Source organism: Dunckerocampus dactyliophorus, chromosome 13 (assembly GCF_027744805.1).
Source record: "Dunckerocampus dactyliophorus isolate RoL2022-P2 chromosome 13, RoL_Ddac_1.1, whole genome shotgun sequence".
Classification (NCBI taxonomy): domain Eukaryota; kingdom Metazoa; phylum Chordata; class Actinopteri; order Syngnathiformes; family Syngnathidae; genus Dunckerocampus; species Dunckerocampus dactyliophorus.
The window spans coordinates 17,427,629-17,449,099 of record NC_072831.1 but is presented as its reverse complement, the minus strand read 5'-3'; the positions used below and the strand labels follow the sequence as shown (position 1 = coordinate 17,449,099).

The 21,471-nt window shown below is 39.2% G+C and overlaps 2 protein-coding genes across 5 annotated transcripts; both read right to left on the bottom strand.

The window, feature by feature from the left end:
* Positions 1-803: 803 nt before the first annotated feature.
* On the bottom strand, positions 804-16,006 carry srrm1 (serine/arginine repetitive matrix 1). 3 transcript variants are annotated; one of them, XM_054797024.1, is made up of 17 exons: positions 15,849-16,006; positions 14,978-15,067; positions 14,151-14,273; positions 9,063-9,233; positions 8,774-8,862; positions 7,582-7,827; positions 7,256-7,438; positions 7,030-7,149; positions 5,506-5,714; positions 5,349-5,426; positions 5,102-5,188; positions 4,849-4,984; positions 4,451-4,537; positions 3,753-4,220; positions 3,473-3,659; positions 1,703-1,876; positions 804-1,530 (listed from the first exon to the last, which is right to left on the bottom strand). In XM_054797024.1, the coding sequence occupies exons 1-17, from the start codon at positions 15,867-15,869 to the stop codon at positions 1,420-1,422; spliced, it is 2,580 nt and encodes an 859-aa protein (XP_054652999.1). In that variant the 5' UTR covers positions 15,870-16,006; the 3' UTR covers positions 804-1,419. The 3 variants fall into 3 exon arrangements, with proteins under 3 accessions (XP_054652999.1, XP_054653000.1, XP_054653001.1); XM_054797025.1 differs by having other exon boundaries at positions 1,732-1,876; XM_054797026.1 differs by lacking the exons at positions 14,151-14,273; positions 14,978-15,067; positions 15,849-16,006 and adding an exon at positions 13,829-13,934.
* A 1,841-nt stretch (positions 16,007-17,847) lies between these two features.
* On the bottom strand, positions 17,848-20,944 carry tdh2 (L-threonine dehydrogenase 2). 2 transcript variants are annotated; one of them, XM_054797118.1, is made up of 8 exons: positions 20,403-20,944; positions 20,132-20,174; positions 19,980-20,050; positions 19,724-19,873; positions 19,470-19,642; positions 19,297-19,387; positions 18,341-18,610; positions 17,848-18,250 (listed from the first exon to the last, which is right to left on the bottom strand). In XM_054797118.1, exons 1-8 carry the CDS (start codon positions 20,587-20,589, stop codon positions 18,117-18,119), a joined length of 1,119 nt encoding a protein of 372 aa, XP_054653093.1. In that variant the 5' UTR covers positions 20,590-20,944; the 3' UTR covers positions 17,848-18,116. The 2 variants fall into 2 exon arrangements, with proteins under 2 accessions (XP_054653093.1, XP_054653094.1); XM_054797119.1 differs by lacking the exons at positions 19,980-20,050; positions 20,132-20,174.
* Between the last annotated feature and the right edge of the window lie 527 nt (positions 20,945-21,471).

Here is a 21,471-nt window from a genome sequence, read left to right as displayed (position 1 = left end):
AAAAAGTGAATTATACTCTATATGCTCCAAACCTGAACCCCACCACACATCACTGACTACTGAATTGTGTAGGCTTTCATTTCCCCACAAACTTTCTTCAGTTGGTAGCTTGTTTAGTAACCAATTAAAATATGTACATTTACATAAGCTAATACAGTTCGTGTTAGGGTTTTCTTTCATTTTTTAAATTTGTGCTGGTTTATATGCTTGTGTCCCCATCCATCCATTTCCTATGCCACTTGTCCTCACTCGGGTCACGGAGGTCACAGAGGACCCTGTACTGGTCGGCAGTCAATCGCAGGGCACATACAGACAAATCGCCATTCAAACTCACATTTCATGTGAGTCCATTTGTCCCATTTGTGACTATTTAAAGCAGGGCCCCCCACGACCACGAGGTGCCCGCAAGCCTGCTTTTCATTCAGGTTTTCAGTTAATAATGAAAAAACAGTTGAAAGAAATGCATTCTGAAATACAAAATGTGAGTTGTGGACACCAGCATTTTGTTAATGTTCTGGTAAAAACGCATATTCGCTTTGTTTGGGTTTAAAATAAGCTCTGAAAATAAATGTTACAAAAATGAGTAGCTCTTGGCTATTTTCATTTTGTAAAAGTAGCTCTCGCAAGGAAAAATGTTGGTGACCCCTGATTTAAAGCAATGTGTAGGTGTCCAGGAGTCCTTTTTATGTTTACTATGTTACCTGTTGAATGGTTTTTACCCGACTAGTGTTTACCAAACCCCTCACACAAATGGAAATGGTATTTTATAGAGCATTCCATTTTAAGCATCAAAAGAACAGAGGTCCTATAAAAGGTTTTAATTTTGAAAGGATGACAAGACAACTCAGGGTACTAAATACAAAACATAAAGCAGTCTCACATGAATTAGCTTGGTTCAAGGATGTCAAAAACTTATCAGTTGAGATGGATAAAGGGTCCTCTTTAAAACAAAAAAAAAAAAAAACAACAGTTGGGTAAACCATTGTGCACTGCTTTAAACGACCAAACTGTTACTGTTCACGCTCAGGTGGTAATAGAACTGTATATATTGTGTGTGTGTGGTTTTCCTCTATATGCCATAGCCAGTGGTTCATGCACATCAGAAACGATCACTGCACATGCAATCACTTCTCAAAAGAATCTACTTTGGGTTCTGGGGGGGAGAAAATGAAACCTGTCCATCTCACTCCTCAGTATACATCGTTCCCATGCTAATCAATTTAGTAGTTATAGACAACACACTTTTTACAGTTTAGATAACAGGCTGACAAATCACGCTCAAAAAGAACACCTCAAAATGTACCAAATCCGTATAAAGAAAACAAGACTGCAGAATTGACAGTTTGTACATTCTAAAGCTGAATCAGGTTGATCACAAACATGAAGGTTACATGGAAACTTTTTTTCAGGGGCTAAGTATTAGGACATTTGTGATGGAGACACCTGGGCCTTTCGCATAGAACGCAGTGCTTTCTCTCTCAGGTGTTTCTCAAGGTCATCCAAGCCGTCATCCACTTCACTCTCTGATTCCTGAAAGAGGACACCATTTCATTTTTACTAAACTAAGAACAATACACACCATTTCATTTTTACTAAACTAAGAACAATCTTGTTTTCAAACAATACACCAGTGTAATATTGTACAGTTTACTGAACAGGAATTAGAAACCTAGGACGCTTAGGAGATCATAACAGACATAACCTTTCGTGATTCACCATCTTCATCCCCACCCTGGTTCTGCTGGCCGTCTCCAGTCCCTGTGTTGCCACTCTTCTCCTTCTTATGCTTCTTGTGCTTCTTATGTTTCTTGTCTTTCTTATGCTTCTTCTCCTTCTTCTTCTTCTTCTTCTTTGCACTGCCATCAACATCTGAATTCTGCAAAACACAAGGATGTGATTAAAAGAGGCCCCAAAAATTAAGACAGTATGGTCTGATGGAATTAGTAAATTAATACAAAAGAAATATGTCTAAGTAGTAGACCAGGGATCTTTGTTAATCCTATTCCTTTGAAGGAAGAGACGATTATGTTGTACATTAAGATTGTTTAATCTTGAAGATTTAATTTATGTTTGTGTTCCAATCCCAGCACTGCAAAAACCTGTTAAATGTGCATGTCAGGATGACAGAGTGGCGATTACCCCGAAAATGAGAATTTATCATTTGTGCTATGTAAGATTGTACTTTGGACACTGCTTTATCGTGTCTGTTAAACTTTCTCTTTCAATTTGGTATCAAGTTAATATGCAGACTTAAATCATAGCAACTGCAAGTGGACAAAAAAAGTAAAGCTTCAAACTTCAGACTGAAATAAAAGATATGTAGGATGAATACTTACCAATTTATCATGTAAAAATTTTACCATGCAAAATTTTTTTTTTTTTTTTTTTTTAACCAGATTTACTTTATATAAACGTTAGTCAATCATGTTCAATATTTTAAGTTGATGAAGATCAAAAAAAGGTTTATGTTTAAGTGTGCAGGAGTAGGGGGTACATGGCTTCAAGTCAAATGTCTGAAGGAGGACGCGACTGAAAAGTTTGGGAACCACTGAATTACAGCTACTCTCTCCTCGTCAGGAGTAATATTGAAATCTCATCTCATTTTTCATTTTCATTTATTGTGTGATGAATTAATTTATTATTGTCCACAAGTTTTTTTCTGAACGAGCAATCTTGTCACGTTTTAATGTTGCAAGATCTTGTGACACCCCTAGCAGATAGACACTTTTTAAAAACTTGTCACACCGGAATAAGGGACTTGCGTTGCCACGGGGGTGGCTCTCGGCCTGTTTTACAGAGCAGGATCTAAAACGTAAATGTTTCTTAATGTTCATTAAACCGCTACTCATTACACTCAAGCCTCATTCGGACTCGGTTACTAACATGTGAGTGTGTCAGAACGTTTGATGGAAGAACAATGTGTGATAAGTAGTCCTAACTACAAGATAAAAGGTGGAGGTGAGTCTGGATGTAATTATTACGCTGTCTAGACTTTTGAGAGGCACTAGCCGAGATAAAATATTGAAATTGTTATTTCTAATTTATTATTTATTTTAAATTAAACTAAGAATCAGGTTTATATTTGTAATTCTTAACGTAATTAAGGTGTTTTTACTCACTTGTTTGTCTCTCCTACAATGTTCCGCTTTCTGACAAAAACGCTGACATTTAAAAATTCCCTCTTAAACGGGCACTTTATTTCTTATTTTGTTCTTTTGTGCTTTTGGTATGAGGATTTGAGCATAGCTAAAGGTTTGTTATGAAGATTGATTATATTTTACGTTTTCTATCATTCTTTTATTTTTATTTTAATGAAACTACTTTGCACGCATAGTTGACTTTGACTTTGTCTAAACATCGTATATTATGATTCAACATAAATATGTGGGATATGTGTTTTGGTCCATATTGTCCAGAAAAAGCAATGGCAAGTTAAAATAATTAAATGAACAACCAGTAAGATAAAGCCAACCTTGCTAGGTGACCGGCTTCCAGAGCCACTGCTGGCCTTCTTGGCTGGTGGCGGGGACACACTGGCAGAGCGAGACGGTGAGGGAGAGGCAGATGCAGGTGGTGGGCGTTTCACAGCTGCTGGCTGAGGGGAAAGGGATCGAGACCTGGAGGAAACCCTTCGCAAAGGCTGGGGGCTTGGCGAAGGTCTGTGGTAGAACAAAGGTGGTGATAATGGGCCATTTCTGACAATACAACCAAATCATGTTCCTGTAGCAAAAAAAATGTGTTTACTTGTTTACCTCTGGTTGTTGCGTGGCTCTGGGGTACGTGAAACTCTTCTGATAGGTTTTTCATTGTGTGACGGCGAGTGTCTCCGCTGGTTGGAGATTTCGAAACGCCTCGCAGGACTGTTGGAACCTCTGATAGTGCGACTGCGGTTTGCTGGGGACAGGGAGCGGCGGTTTGATGCTGCTACAGCAGGAGATCGGGCATCCCTACTTGGCCGACCAGAAGAGGACATGGGGCTTCTTCTCTGTCTAGGAGGGGAAGAGGAGGATGGAGGTGTGCGCCGCCGCTGAGGAGGAGAACTTCTACGTTTTGGGGATCTAGAAGGGCGCCGTTTCCCCCCCGGTGAAGCACGTCTTGTGGGAGAGCCAGATAATTTCCTCTTCGTTGGAGGTACAGGTGAAGAGCTGTATCGACGCTGGATGGGAGGTGAATAACGCCTGTTGGATGGAGATCGTCTGCGGGGAGGTGGGGAAGGAGACCTGTAAAGCACCACAAGACATTTAGAATAGAAAAGGGATGTGTTGTATTTGAAAAAGTTGTATTTACATTTGTGAGCATTTCTTCCAAACTCAAACATTTGGAATGGAATATTCAAAGACATAATTGTCATTATGTCTTTATGTAGATGTCATTAAGACATGCATTAAAAAATGGATTAACAGTGCAGATATCCTATAACTCAGACACTGTATTAAGAACACTTCAATACCTTCGTCTTGGAGAAGGCGATCTGCGACGCCTTGGAGGAGTAGGAGAACGGCGTCTGCGTGCACCAGGAGATGGTGATCGCCTTTTCCTGAAAGAGATCATGAACATGATGACCAAGCAAAGTAGTCCAAGTAATTTTCTGCAGTGATTCTTCAACTTTTTACAGTTGCGTACCCCATCACACATTTGACCCGAAGCCATGTACCCCCTACTCCTGCACACTTAAAGGGATAGTTCAGATTTTTTGACACAAAGTTGTATGACATCCCCATCAACAGTGTAGTGCATCAACTGTGACTTAGAAGTGTCCCCCCCCCCATTGTTATTCACATAGTCTCTATTGCACACGTACCCCACTTTGTGAACCAAGGATTTACTGCATATAGTAATATGTCTGACCTAGGAGAGGCATCTCTGGGTCGCCTACGCATGGAAGGTGTGTGGCTCCGTCTCTTCCGAACATCTCCATTTCTTGCACCTGGTCCTGCCTTTGGCCTCTTAGATATTTCATCTTCTGAGGAGGAAGATCCTGAATCTGCAACCAACACGATTTACGTTAGGGCCCCACTTCAATCCTCCAAGCAGTGAATGTTATGGAAAGCCTTGCTGGGCCATGTGAGGGGAAAAGATCAGAGATAAAAATGCATACAACCTGAAGATGACTCCCGATTTTGTCTGCGATATTGTCGTCTCTGTTGCACTGAATCAGCTGCTGTGCCTTTTTCGTGTTTATCCTCATCTGAAATATTACATATTGAAAAGGGCCAACATTGACATCGGTGACCAATGTTGGAACTCATTTTGCAAGACAAACAACTTGCAGAAAACCATGTTATTGTCAATTTACTGGTTAATTGTGTTGTACTGATACTTAAGACATTTTTGTTCTGAAAACCTACCTGATTCTGACCCAGAATGCCTGGGTTTAATGTTATCTGAAGGTGAATCACCTCTTGGACCAGCTTTTCTCTTAACGCCTAAAAAACAAAATTAGGTGATGAATTTGTTGACGCAAAGACATGGTTGTATGCATTTTGAAATTCTGCATCCCATTACCAGATGATCTGGGAGGAGATGCTGAACCTCTTCCCCTTCTAGCCCGTGGAGATGGTGATCGCCTGTCTTTCCTGGGGGGGCTAACAGAGGCATCAAGAATGTGGGGTGGTTTTCGCAGGGGTGAGTTGGATATTCTTTTTATTAGTTTTTTGGGTGAGTGAGAGCGTGAGGAGCTGCTGCCATAGGATGAAGCAGAACGAGAGCGCCTCCTGTGGGACACAAAAAAAATTAAACTATATGTAGACATTGCGTGTGAATGTTGAAAAGCTGAAGCAAAACTGAAATGCTTTAAAAATGTACGAAAACGTACATTTAGAATGAATATACAGGGTCAGGCAAAATGATCTGACACATTTGTAGGTTAAATAAAGGGCAAATAAAGTTAAGAAACAAAAAGGTGTTTTTATTTTCAAAAAGTACATTTTGCTTTGTTTCTTTATAATGCCATTGTTTTTCGTTTCTTTTTCAGTTGCTGCCATGAATTGGACTGGTGAGCATCGCGCTTTCATTGTGGAACCGTTTATCAAAACAAAAAAAATCTGTAACTGCAACACAACGAGCGTTCCGTTTGCACTTCAATCTTGGTAGACATGATCCCGTACCAGCTACTGGATCTGCATTGAGTGTGTGGACAATAATGGATCCCATTTGACTGATTTCATTTTTCAAACATAATGAAACAGAATGGCATTATATGTACTTTTCGAAAATAAAAACACTTTGTTTCTTTACTTTATTTGCCTTTTATTTAACCTCCAAATGTGTCAGATCATTTTGCCTGACCCTGTAGAAGCTGTTTGGATGCTGAAGTTGGACTGAAATGCTGAAATATGCTAAAACGTGGAACAAATGTAAAGAATAGTTGGGATGCTCAACTTGACACTGGACTTGAACCGGCAATCTTTGGGTTGGAAAGCAGGCACTCTACCAACTGAGCCATATTATTATATTATATATTATTGTGCCTCATTTTTCCCTCCTTGCATTTAAAAAGCCCATTTATTTTAAATGGGAAAATTTCATAGAAAATATCAAATTACACTAAATGTGGGAATATTTCCAAAAGTCTGATTTGGTAGCAACCTTGACGCAAGTCAGTTGAAGCAAAACTGAATAGTAGTATCATTTTTAATCAAGTGCTGGCTTGAAGTTAGATGGTTGCACCAGCAGAGGCCGCCATATATATTGTCCATTCATTTTCAACAGGAACATTTGCACAGAAAATATGAAATCACAGTAAATGTGGGAATATTTTGGAAAGTATGAATTGGTAGCACACTTGTCCCGAACGAGCTTTTCATGTTGGATTTGCTTGAATTGGTTCAGAACTGGAGGAGTAGTTAGTGGACAAAAAAAAGAGGCGGAATAAGAAGTGGGAAGAGGAGGAGTAGGAGGAGGAGGGGGAGGGGGAGGACGAAATAAATGAAAAAAGGTGCACAATTTTATGTGTGAATAGCATTCACACATATGGTGGAAACAACATTAACCCAGCTGAAACATAAAAGTTCTGAGGAAAGCACCAACCTGCGGACAGGTGACCGCCTGTGTCTGTTTCTGGAGCTGGTAGGGCCCCGTCTGGGTGGGCTTCTTCGACGTGGAGAGAGTCTCCTTCTGGGACTCTGCCTTCTACGTGGAGAGTAAGATCTTTAAAAAAAAAAAAAAAAAAAAAAAAAAGGTTGAAGAATAATTAGGGTGCATTAAGTCAAGTATTGAATGAAACCAATCCAATAACGAATGTAAAATAAATAACCTTGAACGAGAGCGTCGTTTGCGATAGTGGGAATGAGAACGGGAGCGGCGGTGATGTCTTTCCTTCCTACTGTCTTTCTCCCTATCCCTGGACTTGGGCCTTTCCTCTTTCTTATTGATCTCATGTGACAGCTCTTTGTCTTCAGTCACAGAGTCTGCTTTCACACCCTCCATAATAGTTTCACTGGACGTCAAGAAAAAGAAGATTAGATTTAAATGTCCAGTGGAACCTTGAAGTTAGTTCAGATGTAAATGTTACCAAGTGTACGCCTCCATAAAAAAAATCTCTACACTAACTTCTATTCTAGCAAGTAATAAAATACATACCTCGTGGAAGATGCCTCTTGGATGACTGGTCCTGGCATGGATCTTCCTGATGTATCAGGCGCCATCGGCAGCTCCACAGGTTTTGTGGGCAGCTGCATCAAGGGTGGAGGAGGTGAGTTTCCACCAGCTGGGCTAGCTTTGCGCCTTGGGGAGCGTGAGTGACTACGCTTCCTTTCCCGCCTCACTGGTGACCTGCGCCGTGGTGATGGTGACCTCCGTCGTGGCGATGGTGACCTCGTCTTCCGTCTGGATAGAAAAAAGGAGAAAGCTGCGATTCATACACATATCCAAGCTTTGCTCAGAGATCGTTCCCAAGACGAACTGCAGTGTTTCCCACAAGTCGGGTAGTTAATTGTGGAAGTGTGTTGGTCCAAGGGTGGGTGTTAAAATGGCATCATCATTTGCATAATTGGTCCTTGTGCGTGCACGCATTGTCATGTTTTTAAACCTTTTATAACAGAACATGAAGTCATTGAAGGCGTACCTACAGAATGCGGTGTGGCAAGGTTGCCCAAGTGTTGCAGAGGGGACCCAAAGGTCGCAGCGTATAGGTTGTCAATAAACATGCATTGTGGAATGTGCAGTGGATGTGCGTGTGCCTCGATCACTATTCTACCACTTTGACCATTCGTTTAGTGAGTTTAACTAACAAAAGTTGATCAAATCCGGGCCGCACTGAGTGACCAGAACTTAAATTATGTGGAAATTGTTTCCGCACCTTTGCTGCAAGAAGAGCACACGAGGGCCGAGATGTGAGTGATGTGTTCTATGGAGAGAGGTCGTTCAAGCGAAAGTAGCAACAAGGGGAAAAGAGACGAAAGGGCCCAAATGAAACGACATAGAGCTGTCATGTTTGGGATCGTTTCAAAGCTCAAAAAGACAACATAGAACAATGTTTGCACTGTCACATGCAGCTGGCATCACAGAACTACACTGACGCTTCAGCACCCTGCATATCTACACAGCCAACAACTAGAAACAAGGAAAAGTCACTCAAATGTTTTTTCTTATATTGTGCATTATTAATGCTCTCATGTTAGAAGTGCAATTTCAGTGTTGATGTGTACTTATAAGAAAAAAGAATAAACATTATGGCAAGCAGAAAAATCTTTTTTTCCTTAAACTACACATTGAGGTTAAAAAGCAGTGGTCCTCAATAGATGCTCCGGTGGGAACCCCTAGATTGTATTACCTTCTTGGGCTCTTTGATTGAGGCCTCTCTCGTGAATCCTTTTTGTCGTCCTCCAATTTCTTCAGAGATGCAAGCTTCTCCTGTTCAATCTGTAGGTAAAGCCCAAAAAAATGAACTCACTACCACTAACAATAAACAATCTATCTCAAAATGTACCAATGAGATGAATGTTATTCATCTCTGCATGTGCCCAAGTGAGGCTATTTACTCATCACAAAATATACTGTGTATATCAATAATCCAAAATAAATAACTAAATAAATTGGCTCATAAATGAAGTACATCGCACCTGTCGCTGCTTGATTTCCTCTTTTTTCTGTTCCAAAAATGGAGTTGGGATGCCAGCAATGTTCTCCTGGGCACTCAGCAACAGGGGCCAGAGGTCTCTCATAAACTCTCTGGCATTTTTCCCATTCAGGAAACCAGTCAAGTTAATCTGCATCATCTTGCTATCCGGGTGCTGCAACACACACGAAGTAGGGAAGAGAAGAAAAAGCATTTTGCTATTGAGATAATGGAACAAATAACATATTTAAAAGAGGTAGAATCCATCTTTCTACCTTCTATTTCTCACAAACTATACCTGAGATTTTGTTAACTGTACAAAAAAATAATCTGATAATACTTAAAGTATCTTAAATCCCAGAGTCCACTGGGGGAAAAAGTGATTTTATCTGAACTCCAACTCATACATTTGAGAATGTGAGATAACTCAAGGGAAGAGAGTTCTAACAGATCAAAACTTGCATGCACTATTGCTGTCAATGCAAATTTTAGGTGTTGCTCCTCAAATACATACACTATCAGTTACTATCAATCACATCTTGTGTTTAAAATTTCCTCAGCGATATTCCCTGGACTTAAACCTGTATCCCTTCCCATATTCCCATGTACAGATCCCCATAATCTACTTCAGGAGTTTAATAAATATCCACAATAGAGTGCATTTAAACCCAACACTTTAAGCACAGTTCCGGTGTCTTCAGTGAGTCCCGTGGGATCAGTGGGCATGGAGCTCCCTTGGCTTGCTTCCGCCTCACTACAGCTTGAGACTCAATCACCTTGAGCTTAATGTTATATCATTTATCTAAATTGCAAGAGACGAACAAGCAATAATGAGTACAGAGTAACACAAAAAGGTGTTATTCAACACATGAATGTCAATTCAATGAGCAGTCTTACCATTATCAGTAGCACTATTAACTTAGCTTAAACAATCATACCTACCCGAGATATGTAAACAGATGCACATTTGGTTACTTGTGTTATAGAAATTCATGACTAACTAGAAGGCCCTCTGACAATACTGACCTACACCAAGATTAATTAAATGTTAATGCAGCTGGCCTATTAACACTGGGTGATGCTTATTAGCATTTAAAAAGGGCATTAATTAAACATTACAGTATCCTGAGACTACAGTGGAACCTTGGTTAACGTCATTAATTCCAGAATGTCCGACTCTAACCAAAATGGACGTAAACCGAATGAAACTTTCCCACAAAAATCATGTAAATCCTATTAATCCATTCCAAAAGCTAAAAATGTAAAAACCAAACACATTAATAGTTTTATAATTGTTATGTTACATGCAGAAAAAAATGCATATGAATACACATAAATGATGAATGAAAGGGACTAATGAACATTTAAGGTTACTTTTACCTTAATTGAAGATGTGACATGACTGAAAGTGATGGTGGTTGATATCGCTGCCACATTGTGTCTTTGGGAACAGTCATGTCTTCAATGAAGGTAAAAGTAACCTTAAATTAACCCTAAATTAATTTAGCCCTTTCATTCGTCGTGTATATGCATTTAGAATTGTGTTATGCATGTAAAGCAATAGTTGTAAAACTATAAAAACGTGTTCTGTATTAACATTTTTGAGAGTCAACCGTTGATGACATCATAGATGGGCGACCTAACTTCCAGTTGCCATTTTGTAAGCTTGCTAATAGGATGCTAGCATGGAAGGACGTTGTGTAATAAAAAAAATACACTAAGAACACAGTCGGACTCATGCAATGTATTAACAACACGGCAAGCCACGCGCCATATTGTACACTAACTAGAGAATGCATGCAAACAGAGGTCAAATTTTGGTGTAAATTTTCAAAAAAAAATTAACCAAAAAAAATACGCTAACCAGGGCGGACCCTAACCAGGGTTCCACTGTATTTAAAAAAAAAAAAAAGTCTAAATAATCTCAGACAAGTTAAAAAAAAAAAAAAAGGGGAGATGGATTATCTAAGAGGCTTTGTGAACAATAAGAAATAAGATAAGGAATCTTTGGTATGTTCATTATACACTACATGATGGTGTGGTCACACACCTATTTGTATCACAACCAGGTGAAAAATTCCTGACACTTTCAAAAACTGGAAATCAGTTGAAAAGCTTGTTTTAATGCAAATTTTTTTTCTTTAAATGTTACTCCTAGAAAGTTCTACTGCACAGTTGATCCCCGCAATTCGAGGGGGTTACAATCCGAGTCCACCTGCAAATAGGGGTGTCACGATACTCTCAGCTCGAGACGATAAGCGATATTGGGTTGACAAGAACAAGACGACACAATATTTTAACATTATTTTTCAGAAAACTACAATGACAAAATATAGGACTGGACTTTTATTTAACTGCGTCACATGCATGACCTAAGCATGAGGCATTTAACTTGTTTCGACAAATTGAAACAAGAACTAAAAATGATACAAATTAAAATGACTGCAATTGTAGCTGCTATTACTAACCATTTATGCTGATGTGTAGTTATGTAAAGACATACCTAAAATACACTGCTGATTGCAACATATTAGTTTTATGGTTTACGCTAAAAGATACAGTTCCCATAATGCTTAGAGTAGATGAACATGTGAAATTGATACTACTATCAAATTTTTTGATAGAAGCCTCCTGCGCCGACCATGTTTTGATCTGACAAATACAGGGTCAGGCAAAATGATCTGACACATTTGTAGGTTAAATAAAAGGCAAATAAAGTAAAGAAACAAAAAAGTGTTTATATTTTTGAAAAGTACATATGCCATTTTTTTCATATAATGCCATTTTGCTTTGTTTCTTTTTCAGTTGCTGCCATGAATTGGACTGGTGAGCATCGCGCTTTCATTGTGGAAATGTTTATCAAAACAAACGAATCTGTAACTGCAACACAACGAGCGTTCCGTTTGCACTTCAATCTTGGTAGACATGATCCCGTACCAGCTCAAAACACTATCTTGTTATGGGTTACCAACTTCAGAGCTACTGGATCTGCATTGAGTGTGTGGACAACAATGGATCCCATTTGACTGATTTCATTTTTAAAACATAATGAAACAGAATGGCATTCTATGTACTTTTTGAAAATATAAACACTTTGTTTCTTTACTTTATTTGCCTTTTATTTAACCTACAAATGTGTCAGATCCTTTTGCCTGACCCTGTATTCAGTAAGTTAGATCAACTGTAGAATTACGACAGCTTCTGGCTTATGGCTCCCTTGTTCTCTCAAGACAGCTTTTCACCAAACCACAAATACCACGTTTTAATCTTGCAAGATCTCGTGACACCCCTATCCACGAATATCAAACAGCAGCAAGTAACTGATACGCACATTTAATGATACCTGGATTATGCTGCTGTAGCGATGCGCCACTGTTCGTTATGCCAGCTAGCTCCTCCCCCTCCAAAACTTCTGCTAGCTCGCGGGTGACTTCTGATATTGCATCACCATGTGCAATAAAACTGACTGTGGGAATTATTTGATTAGATTACACTACAATAACCCTCCCCTCTCTGCAATTGTCATTGTTCACTAGCAACAAAGAACACAAACAAGCTAAATGCATAAAAGCACCATCCAAGCTTAAAGCCCTGTGCAGTTGTCCCTCGCTGTATCGCAGTTCAAATATCGTTCCCTCACTATAGTGCGATTTTCAAAAAATAATTAATAATTGATCACCATTTCGTGGTTGATTATGGCCTATTATTAGTCAAAAATATTAAAAGACAAGTTATATGTTCTGGTCTCTAGTCATCAGCAATGTTATGAGACATGACGTTACATTACATTACCTTTCACATTGCATGGAGACTTGCTGCTGAGCCAGCACAGCTGAGCCAATATGCCATGGCTGAGAATGAGGGGGGGGGGTCTTGTCTTCTTCCCCACTCCGTTTGAAACACTTTAAGTTTGGACCAAGTCAAATGGAGAGGCTAATTAGTTAGCCTCTTTGCTAGCGGCGGGCGTCTGTTATGCCCCTGCAGTGATATGGAGAGGCTAATTAGTTAGCCTCTTTGCTAGCGGCGGGCGTCTGTTATGCCCCTGCAGTGATCCTGTAGCCTGCGCAATGTCATGTAAACACAGACTAATAGGTTTGTATAAGTGACTATTAGGTTATTTCATGTATAAAGGGCTCTAAAAATGTTAAAACCCGCATTTACAAAGCTATAAACTGCTGTCCTGTGCAACTTCGAAAATATTCAGTTTATTAATATGAGTCCTACTTGGCAGAAATTCACTTATAGCAGGTCTGGAATGATTAACCGTGATAAACGAGGGACAACTATAATATGCCTGTGGATGTGGCGCCACCAACAGGAAGTACAAGGTACAAATGAAGCACTCATTCATTCAAACCTCACACCATGTAACGGGGGGCGTATTATGCTGTACATTTCATGCTGTTATCACACATTTATGAATTATTACCGACTTAGGGTATATGAGATGTTTTCTGCAAAAAATCAAAAATAAAATAAAATTTGAGAGAAAAAGTACAAATGGGTTGTTATTACAAAGTAAAAAAAAAAATATTTTAAAAATGTTTAAATTTGCATGGTTGCAAATGCTGAATTGCGAATATGCGGGGATCCACTGTACTTTTTTAAAGAAATATGCAACTTTCCCCCTATATATTCTTCAGCTGCATTTAAAAAGGGATCTGGACATTTTAATGATGCCCTGTAAATTCCTCAAAAGGACATTATTATAGCATTTTTAAGGTGTGTCTATCACTGGCATGATATTAATGATCCCTACATATAACTCACCTCAAAACACACACTGCATCATGAAGGGAGAGTTGGGCTCAGTGACTTTGGGCTCAGGAGAGAGCTAATTAGGTGTTGGTGCTATACTTCTGATGCAAGGTATAACATCCATATTGGTTCAGGCCTTTTAAATCATAAATCACATCATCATTAGAAGTATGCTGAATAAAAGCACTTTTTCACATAACAGCAAAACATTGTTGTTATCATCACACCAATGGCTACTTTAACCACTCATTTTGATTATGGTGAGCACAATTTGAGCACTTCCCTCAGTTGTTAAGAAAAAAAACTGACAAGTAACCACAATTAAAAGCAATACCTTATCTTCAAGCTGGTTAAATATGAACTCTATGACGACATCATCCTCGAACCCCAAAATCTCTGTCACTCGTTGGGTAATCCATGGCTTTATGACTTCCAGGTTCACTTTGGTCATATCCACCTATGAATCAGTTAAGTTAAGCAAATTAAAAACTGCAGTACACTTCAGAACGAATCGATCTTCAAGCAGCAGTGGTTGCTGTATCAACGTAAATCCCATAATATTACAACGTATAACAATTATTTCAGCTCTGCTACTAAAATGATGTTCGTTTTCCTTAGAATGAGTTTATTCTCATAAAATTTTCACTTTTTGTCGTTAGAATACAACTTTTTTTTTACTCTTAATATTTTTATTTTATTCTTGCAAAATAACAGTTTTTCCATTTCTCTTGGGATTTTTTTCCAACTATTTCAACTTCTTGTACATTTTCTTTTACGTAAATATGACTTGATTCCCACAGACTTTATTCTTGTAACATAACTGTTTGCACAACATCATTTTCCTAAAATGACGTTATTTTCCCACATAACATTACATTATTCTTGTAAAATAAAAAAAAATATATTGTCTTAATAGTTTGACTTTATGCTTGAAAAACTACTGCTGATTTTTCCATTTTTGCTGTTGTTGATTTGTTTTGTTTTCTGTTCAATTATATTTTTATAATGTGCCATGGGCCAATTTAATTTTTTTTTTTTAAAAACAGCCCCAGGCTACAAATGGCGCCTTGGCCGCACTTTTGACACACACACACACAAAACCACAAAACATACACTTAGGCTATATGTTCATCAAATTCGTCAAATGTGGATTGTGTGTACCTTTTTGTCCAGACATTCTGCAAATTTCAGCTGCTTCAATAGTTTCTTGTGCTTGTTGCTAAACCGGTTGTCTTGCTCCGCGCTTGTGCCCTGTAAAAATACATGAACACATGCCATCTGATCATCTAAAAGCATGGCAATACGACAACACATGCAAAGGCCATATACTATGTTGCTATGTGTCGCCCTCCACAGTGTTATATGTTTCTGTTTAGATTAAAAATAACAATTCTGAGAAAATACCATTAATGCAACTGTACATTGAATGTATTGCTTAATAACTGAGCAGAGCGGCTCAAGGAATCGGGTTATTTCAACATATGACATTGATAGCATCAAGCTAACTTTGGCTAAATAAACAGCGTGTAACCTCATACAATAACAATACAGCCTTTACCATTGAAAATTGTAACCATAACAGATTTTAATATGTTTTACGATAGACTACTTGTATATAAACCTACATTAGCAATGGAAGCAACGCGGTCACGAAGAAGGAAACGATGAACCACCCGGTCGCCATCTTTATTAGCAAAGGCTAGCAGTTTACATGTAGCCAGTTAGCAAAGTTAGACGTCACTTTCAATTTAACTGTCAGGCGAGATTAACTTTAAACTAAATTCATGGTGATAATACGACCTTAAAAGATGTGCTATAGTGGTTAACCAGTGGTCGAAAAGCAACTTAAACTAAATATGTGGTCAAATGCGTTGCTTCCTCTCACCAGTTGATAGCCGGAGCCCTAAACCACAACGCTTCTAAGTCGATAGCGACCAACAAGATATATGCAGATACCAAATGAACGCACAAAGCAAAATATATACCATTGGCAGCATATTTCTAAAAACGACTAAAATGCAAAATAACTTACGCGGAAAAAACCCGCGTCCATCGTTGATGAATATTAGTCGATAGAAGGCCGCTGCTGAGTGAGACGTCTGAGGTGCTGTGGCAGCTCCGTGAAGAATGCGCCTCTATCGGAAGCACCAGGAACTACAACCCTCGAGCAGCCTCACTGCAAAGCCCACAGTTCACGCTTTCATGCCTTTACCGTAAGCATGACGTGTGTCCTTGTTCTTCTTTTTCTTTTATGGCGGGTGGCACTCAACGTAAAAGGTGGACGTGTCCTTTCAACGACAAACATAATATATCTGGCTTCAATCAAATTGACATTTGATCCTTGTTTACAATAATAATACATTTACATTTGATAATTCACTGTAAACATTCGTGGGACAAGCAAAAATGCCGAAAAAGAAAAGAAGGAAAGTGAGATTATATACACATGCAGATGTCACCGTTTTCAATCCATATTAGTATTTTATTTTTTTGAACTTCCTTTCTTTTCTTTCCTAGCTTTGTCACTGCTTAGGGGGTATTCTGAAAAGCAAGTTCAGTGGGTTAGCGAGGTATGTTGAGTGAAAAGCCAGACTTGCGTGTTCCACGAAGGAGCTTTCTTATAAAGCAGTAAAGTGTATCACCATGGTAATTTAGGCTAAACTCATAACCTGGTCCCAACTCAATGAGTCACACACTGTGGTGTGTTCAAGGACTGTCAAACAAAATTATAAGGGTCACCGCTCTCCAAAACACGTAAAACAAGTAAACAACACTGCAAAACAACTTGAAAAAACTGGGGGGTTTCTAACTGTATATTATTTAAAAAAAAATAGTAGCCTTAATTCCAAAATTGGAATGCATGTACATACAAATTTTATGCAGTTATTTACAAAACATGTATTTTTAAAGTGTCATTGCTCCTGAAAGTTTTCCACGGCCTGGTACCGGTTCCAGGGTGGGGCCAAACCGAGAAGCGGTTGGGGACCCCTGCCCAAGCTCACCAGCAGGTGATCAGACTTTTACAACAAAGAATCAGGGCGTTTCCTGGAGAAAGATAAGGCACATGTAATTCATTTATAGATAAAAGGTAAGACCACAAATGTTTTTCAGATAATAAAAAGCAAAATAATAATAATAAAACCATGTTTTTAACTAAAGCAAATTATGAGCTTCTTTATCTGACCTGCCATGAACCTCTCTGGAGAAGGGGTAGAATTAAATAAGATCTGCTTCTTCTTTTCAGACATGTTTTGTGTAAATGTTGTGTAACTTAAAATAAACAAACCACCAAAAAGTCTTGAAGCTGTGAGAAAATCAAAATCAAATAATAATCTGCCCGTATCAGTGCAGTATACAGCATTTACTGTATATCAAGTCGACATATGCATAAAGTCATTATACAACAGTAAAATCATGCATAAAAATACTGAGTAAATGTATTTTTTGAATATGATGGTCTAATTTAAAGCACACAGCATTTTATATATAGATATATTTTTAAAGTAATTACAAAAGAACGCTTTAATTGTCAGCTGGATTTCACTCATTACCAAAACCACACTATTGGCAAAGAGATTGGAAAAAAATCTCCGTTAGATGTTCCAGTATAGGTAGAGGAGTGTATACAATATTTATTGTTCAGTTCATTGTGTGAATGCTGAGCGTCACTCATTGACAATGTTATTCCATGGCGCACAAAAGCATTGTTTATGGTTTTGTATTCAAACTCTGGACTTGGTGGTTGACCACAAACAAGATCATAGACAGAAAATGAATGATCTGGCAATGGCAGAATCTTCTATGCTATTCACTGCCCCTAGGGGGCCAATGTGTATTGTACTCGGATGTTGTTATGATATGCTGTGATGTGTGAACAAGATGTGTTCAAGTTCCCCATTAGCTTTTTACTTCGGCTTGGTGACAGCCCCTCTCAGCGTGCACACAAAATTTAGAAATTGCAATTACTAGTTTATAAAAAGGTCAGAACATGTCATCACAATCAACGAATGTTGCATTTGAACAGCCAGAGCTTTTAAAGTTAAAAATAATATTGTTATTTAATTTTGTTATTTTTTTCCATACCAATGTTCAGTTATGACAACAAATAAAACAGTACAGATGAGTATGTAACAGGACAGTATGTAATTCCTGAAAAACAGTCCTAATGTGCCTGCGTGTGTGTGTGTGTGTGTGTGCATCATTTAGTCCATTTTTCTGCATGTTAATTCAAGATGAAGCCAACAGTAGTGTAATGGCAGAAGGTTGAGGAAAAGTTAGTTAGTCCATAGAGCACATGTTGCTAGCTGACTGGTGAACACTTCTCCGGAATGGAATGCAGCATATCTGAAACCAGCTCCTCAAGCCCAAACGCTGGCGCCCAGCCCCAATCTCTCCTGGCGTTGGTGTCATCAAACCTCACTGGCCAGCTGTCTGCTGCAGAGACACAACCATAATGACAGAGTCAATGGCGTTCACCCTTTCATGTTATGGCTTATACGGCATAACAGAGGTTTTAAGTTGTACCAATGGTCTGACGAACAGCATCTGGGTTGTAGGTGACCTTGAGATGAGGGAGATGCTTGCGGATTTCCTGGGCCACCTCCTCTGGAGTGAAGCTCATGGCAGCGATGTTGTAGGTACGGAGGGACAGCTGGCACTCAGGAGCCTGCATAAACTCTATAGTGGCACGGTGACAGTCAGAAATGTGCATCATGGGAAGACGAGTGTCGGGGCGCAGGTAGCACTCATGGTGACCCTTGCTGAGGGCATCATGGAAGATCTGAACGGCATAGTCTGTAAATAAAGAGGTTGAGAACGCTTAGTCCTGAACATCCAACATGACAGGACAGTATACAGTGGACATATATATACATATATAAACACCCCCGTTATCATACATTTTTATAATGTAATGTAAAATAGACCACAAGAAGTCATTTCAAAACATTTAAAAGGCAAGTTAGGTTAGGATGTCTGCCATACAGGCAGGAGGTTGTATGAGTTCCAGCTTGGACCTCAGTGTGGTCTTTGCATGTTCTCTTGTGTGCGTTTTGTATTCCGCTTTCCTCCCACTGTCCAACAATATGCATGTTAGGTTCACCAGAGGCTGAAAATTGCCCATAGGAAAATGTGAATGTGAAGGGTTGGTTGTGGCTGTTCCCTGTGACTGACTGGTGATCAGTCCAAGGTGTACCATGCCTCTTGCCCAAAGTCAGCTAGGGTAGCCAGCTCACCTGTGACTTCAACAGGTCTTCTTTTTGAGTAGGAGTATCAGACATTTGTATTTGGGACCAAAATGCACTAGTATTTAGAACTGTTCCAAGTACCGCCACCTTTACTTACAGACTTATTTGTACTAGTTATCAGTCACATTTTATTGAGAAAAAAAAACTTTTGCAATGATGTATGATGTATAGAAGCTGGTATTTCCAGTATTATCCGCTGTTGTGTAAATTCAGATGAAGATGGTGAAGAGATACCTGTTGTTCCTCCCCCAGGATGTGTGTTGAAAGATATCACTCCCGGGTAACGCAAGCAGCGGAAGTCCAGGCCATATTTATGATGAAGGTACTAGAAGAAGTGTATTGATGTGTTATTCTGTGTCAAATGTTGATGTGGATGTTGAATGAAAGGGTCTTTGAAATTAAGCCACCTCCCCCATTAATTCGCCATGAACTTTGGACACCCCATAGATGGTTCGTGGTCTTTGGACACACAGGTCAGGCACAGGGTCACGCGGAGAAGAAGGACCAAATGCTCCAATGGTGCTGGGCACAAAGAGGCGCAAACAGTTCTCCAGAGCCAAGTCCAGCACATTATGAAGACCTTGATAGAGAAAATCAGACGTAATTGAACATAAAAAGCATTCAAAAGGTGACTGATGTAACAGCGCGTTTTTCCGCTGACCTGTGATGTTGATTTTGCGTGCCAAAGCCACATTAGCCTCCCCGACAGCACTCAGCAGGGCACTGTAGTGGATCAGCCAAGTGATGTGGTTATTTACAATTAATTCTCTGAGATGTTTGTAGTCCAACACATCAGCATATACAAATGGACCTGATGGAGAAAGAAAACAAGGAGGCGTGTCATAAACATCTACTTCATGATTACATTTGCGTGTATTAATACTGGATGGGAGTTGTGTAAGTTAAACAGAACATACCACTCTTAAAAACATGAGGTGGGGGCTTCTTTATATCTGACAGGATTACGTTCTCTGTTCCATACTGTTTCCTGGCCCACAATTGAAGCATGGTGTCATCAGCTTTTCATGCACGTTGAGATTTTACATGGTCAATTACTAATATAGCTCACCTGAGTAACTGTGCTAGCCCCACACCTAACTGTCCGAGCCCACCTGTATTAAAGTGTATAACATGTAAGTCATAACATTGTAGGGAGTTTTATATAGAAGAAGAAATGACTGTTGTTGTTGATACACTATTGTCAGTACACAGGGAAATGATTGTTCCAAATTGTAAACCACAATTACAACAGTTAATTGAGGAAGAGCCAGTCTCAACAAACTTTGTATTGTAAAATATCCATCCATAGTTCATGGCTGCAAGAGAAAGAGATGTCTCACCAGTAATGAGGACACGGGGGTTTTCCTGGGCTGGTGTTGGATTACTAGTCTCATTCCTATTCCACCTGCTCGTGTGTCCATGTATGCAGCCAAAGCCGCGACAGGACAACTTCTGAGTCCAGCTGAGAAAACCTTGGCAAGACATACCCAGACCAGCCAAAGCACAGACTCGTACACCAGATTGCATGGCCAGTAGCTGTCCTTACAAAATGTAAGTAAACTTAACTCGAAGCATGCTGACAGAAAGAAAACTGTATAGTGTTCAAAAGGAGCATTGTATAAAAGTTATGTTGAATTTGAATCAGCACACACACAAACTGACCTAAAACTGTTGGTGCATCCGCAAAATTGCTGACTGTCAAATGCAGCTTAGTAAAGTTTAAACAAGTCCTCTAAAATGCAAAGAAGTCCATCCAGCTGGTTCACCCGTAAAGCAGCGTCGGTTGTAGAAAATCACGTAGGGCTTTGTGGTTCTTGTCTACATTTTACATTCACTTGCACTTGTGCCCCTTGCCTAAACAGGATAATGCTGACATGCTGTGTACAGGGATTTGCATTGTGAAGAGTGTTTAGCTGAGCTTAACAGGTCTGGGGGGTGTGTCCATGATGCTGCCTTTGACTGATAATATGCTGGATATTCAACAGCAGGGAAGTTTACAAAGGTAGTAAAGCGCCGATTTGGAAGGACAAAGAAAAAATCTGGTAACACATGTGCACATGTGGATTTACATTGTGAAACAGATGATTTCTCACTTATTTCATCATGTAACTTTTTACTCAAATGCATGCCGACATATGGGAGACTGAAGATAACTAGATTAGATGAGATTAGTTTGTAGGGGACAATGCAATTTCATAAAACACAGTCCCCTGGCCATGATGTAAAAAAGGCAAAATTCAGTACAATAAGACAAAACAATAAAACAAACACAAAACGCATGCGGATTACAACAGTAGGGACATCAGGGAAATGTTAAAAAGATCAGAAAAATAAAAATACAACAATAAAACAAGTAATAAAAAAAATAAAACAGTACAAAAATAAAATGAGGTGCAGACCTTTAATGCT

What these genes read in the sequence shown, in the direction of transcription:
- srrm1 (XM_054797024.1), bottom strand. Translation starts at nt 15,869, where the DNA reads ATGGACGCGGGTTTTTTCCGC. An exon ending in AGGCGGTCACCTGTCCGCAG is followed by an intron (nt 5,715 to 7,029) that starts GTTGGTGCTTTC and finishes TGTGTCCCACAG; the next exon opens with GAGGCGCTCTCGTTCTGCTT. An exon ending in ATCTCCTCCCAGATCATCTG is followed by an intron (nt 5,427 to 5,505) that starts GTAATGGGATGC and finishes TTTGTTTTTTAG; the next exon opens with GCGTTAAGAGAAAAGCTGGT.
- tdh2 (XM_054797118.1), bottom strand. Translation starts at nt 20,589, where the DNA reads ATGCAATCTGGTGTACGAGTCTGTGCTTTGGCTGGTCTGGGTATGTCT. An exon ending in ACGCAAAATCAACATCACAG is followed by an intron (nt 19,643 to 19,723) that starts GTCAGCGGAAAA and finishes TTCTCTATCAAG; the next exon opens with GTCTTCATAATGTGCTGGAC. An exon ending in TGCTGTTCGTCAGACCATTG is followed by an intron (nt 18,251 to 18,340) that starts GTACAACTTAAA and finishes GTGTCTCTGCAG; the next exon opens with CAGACAGCTGGCCAGTGAGG.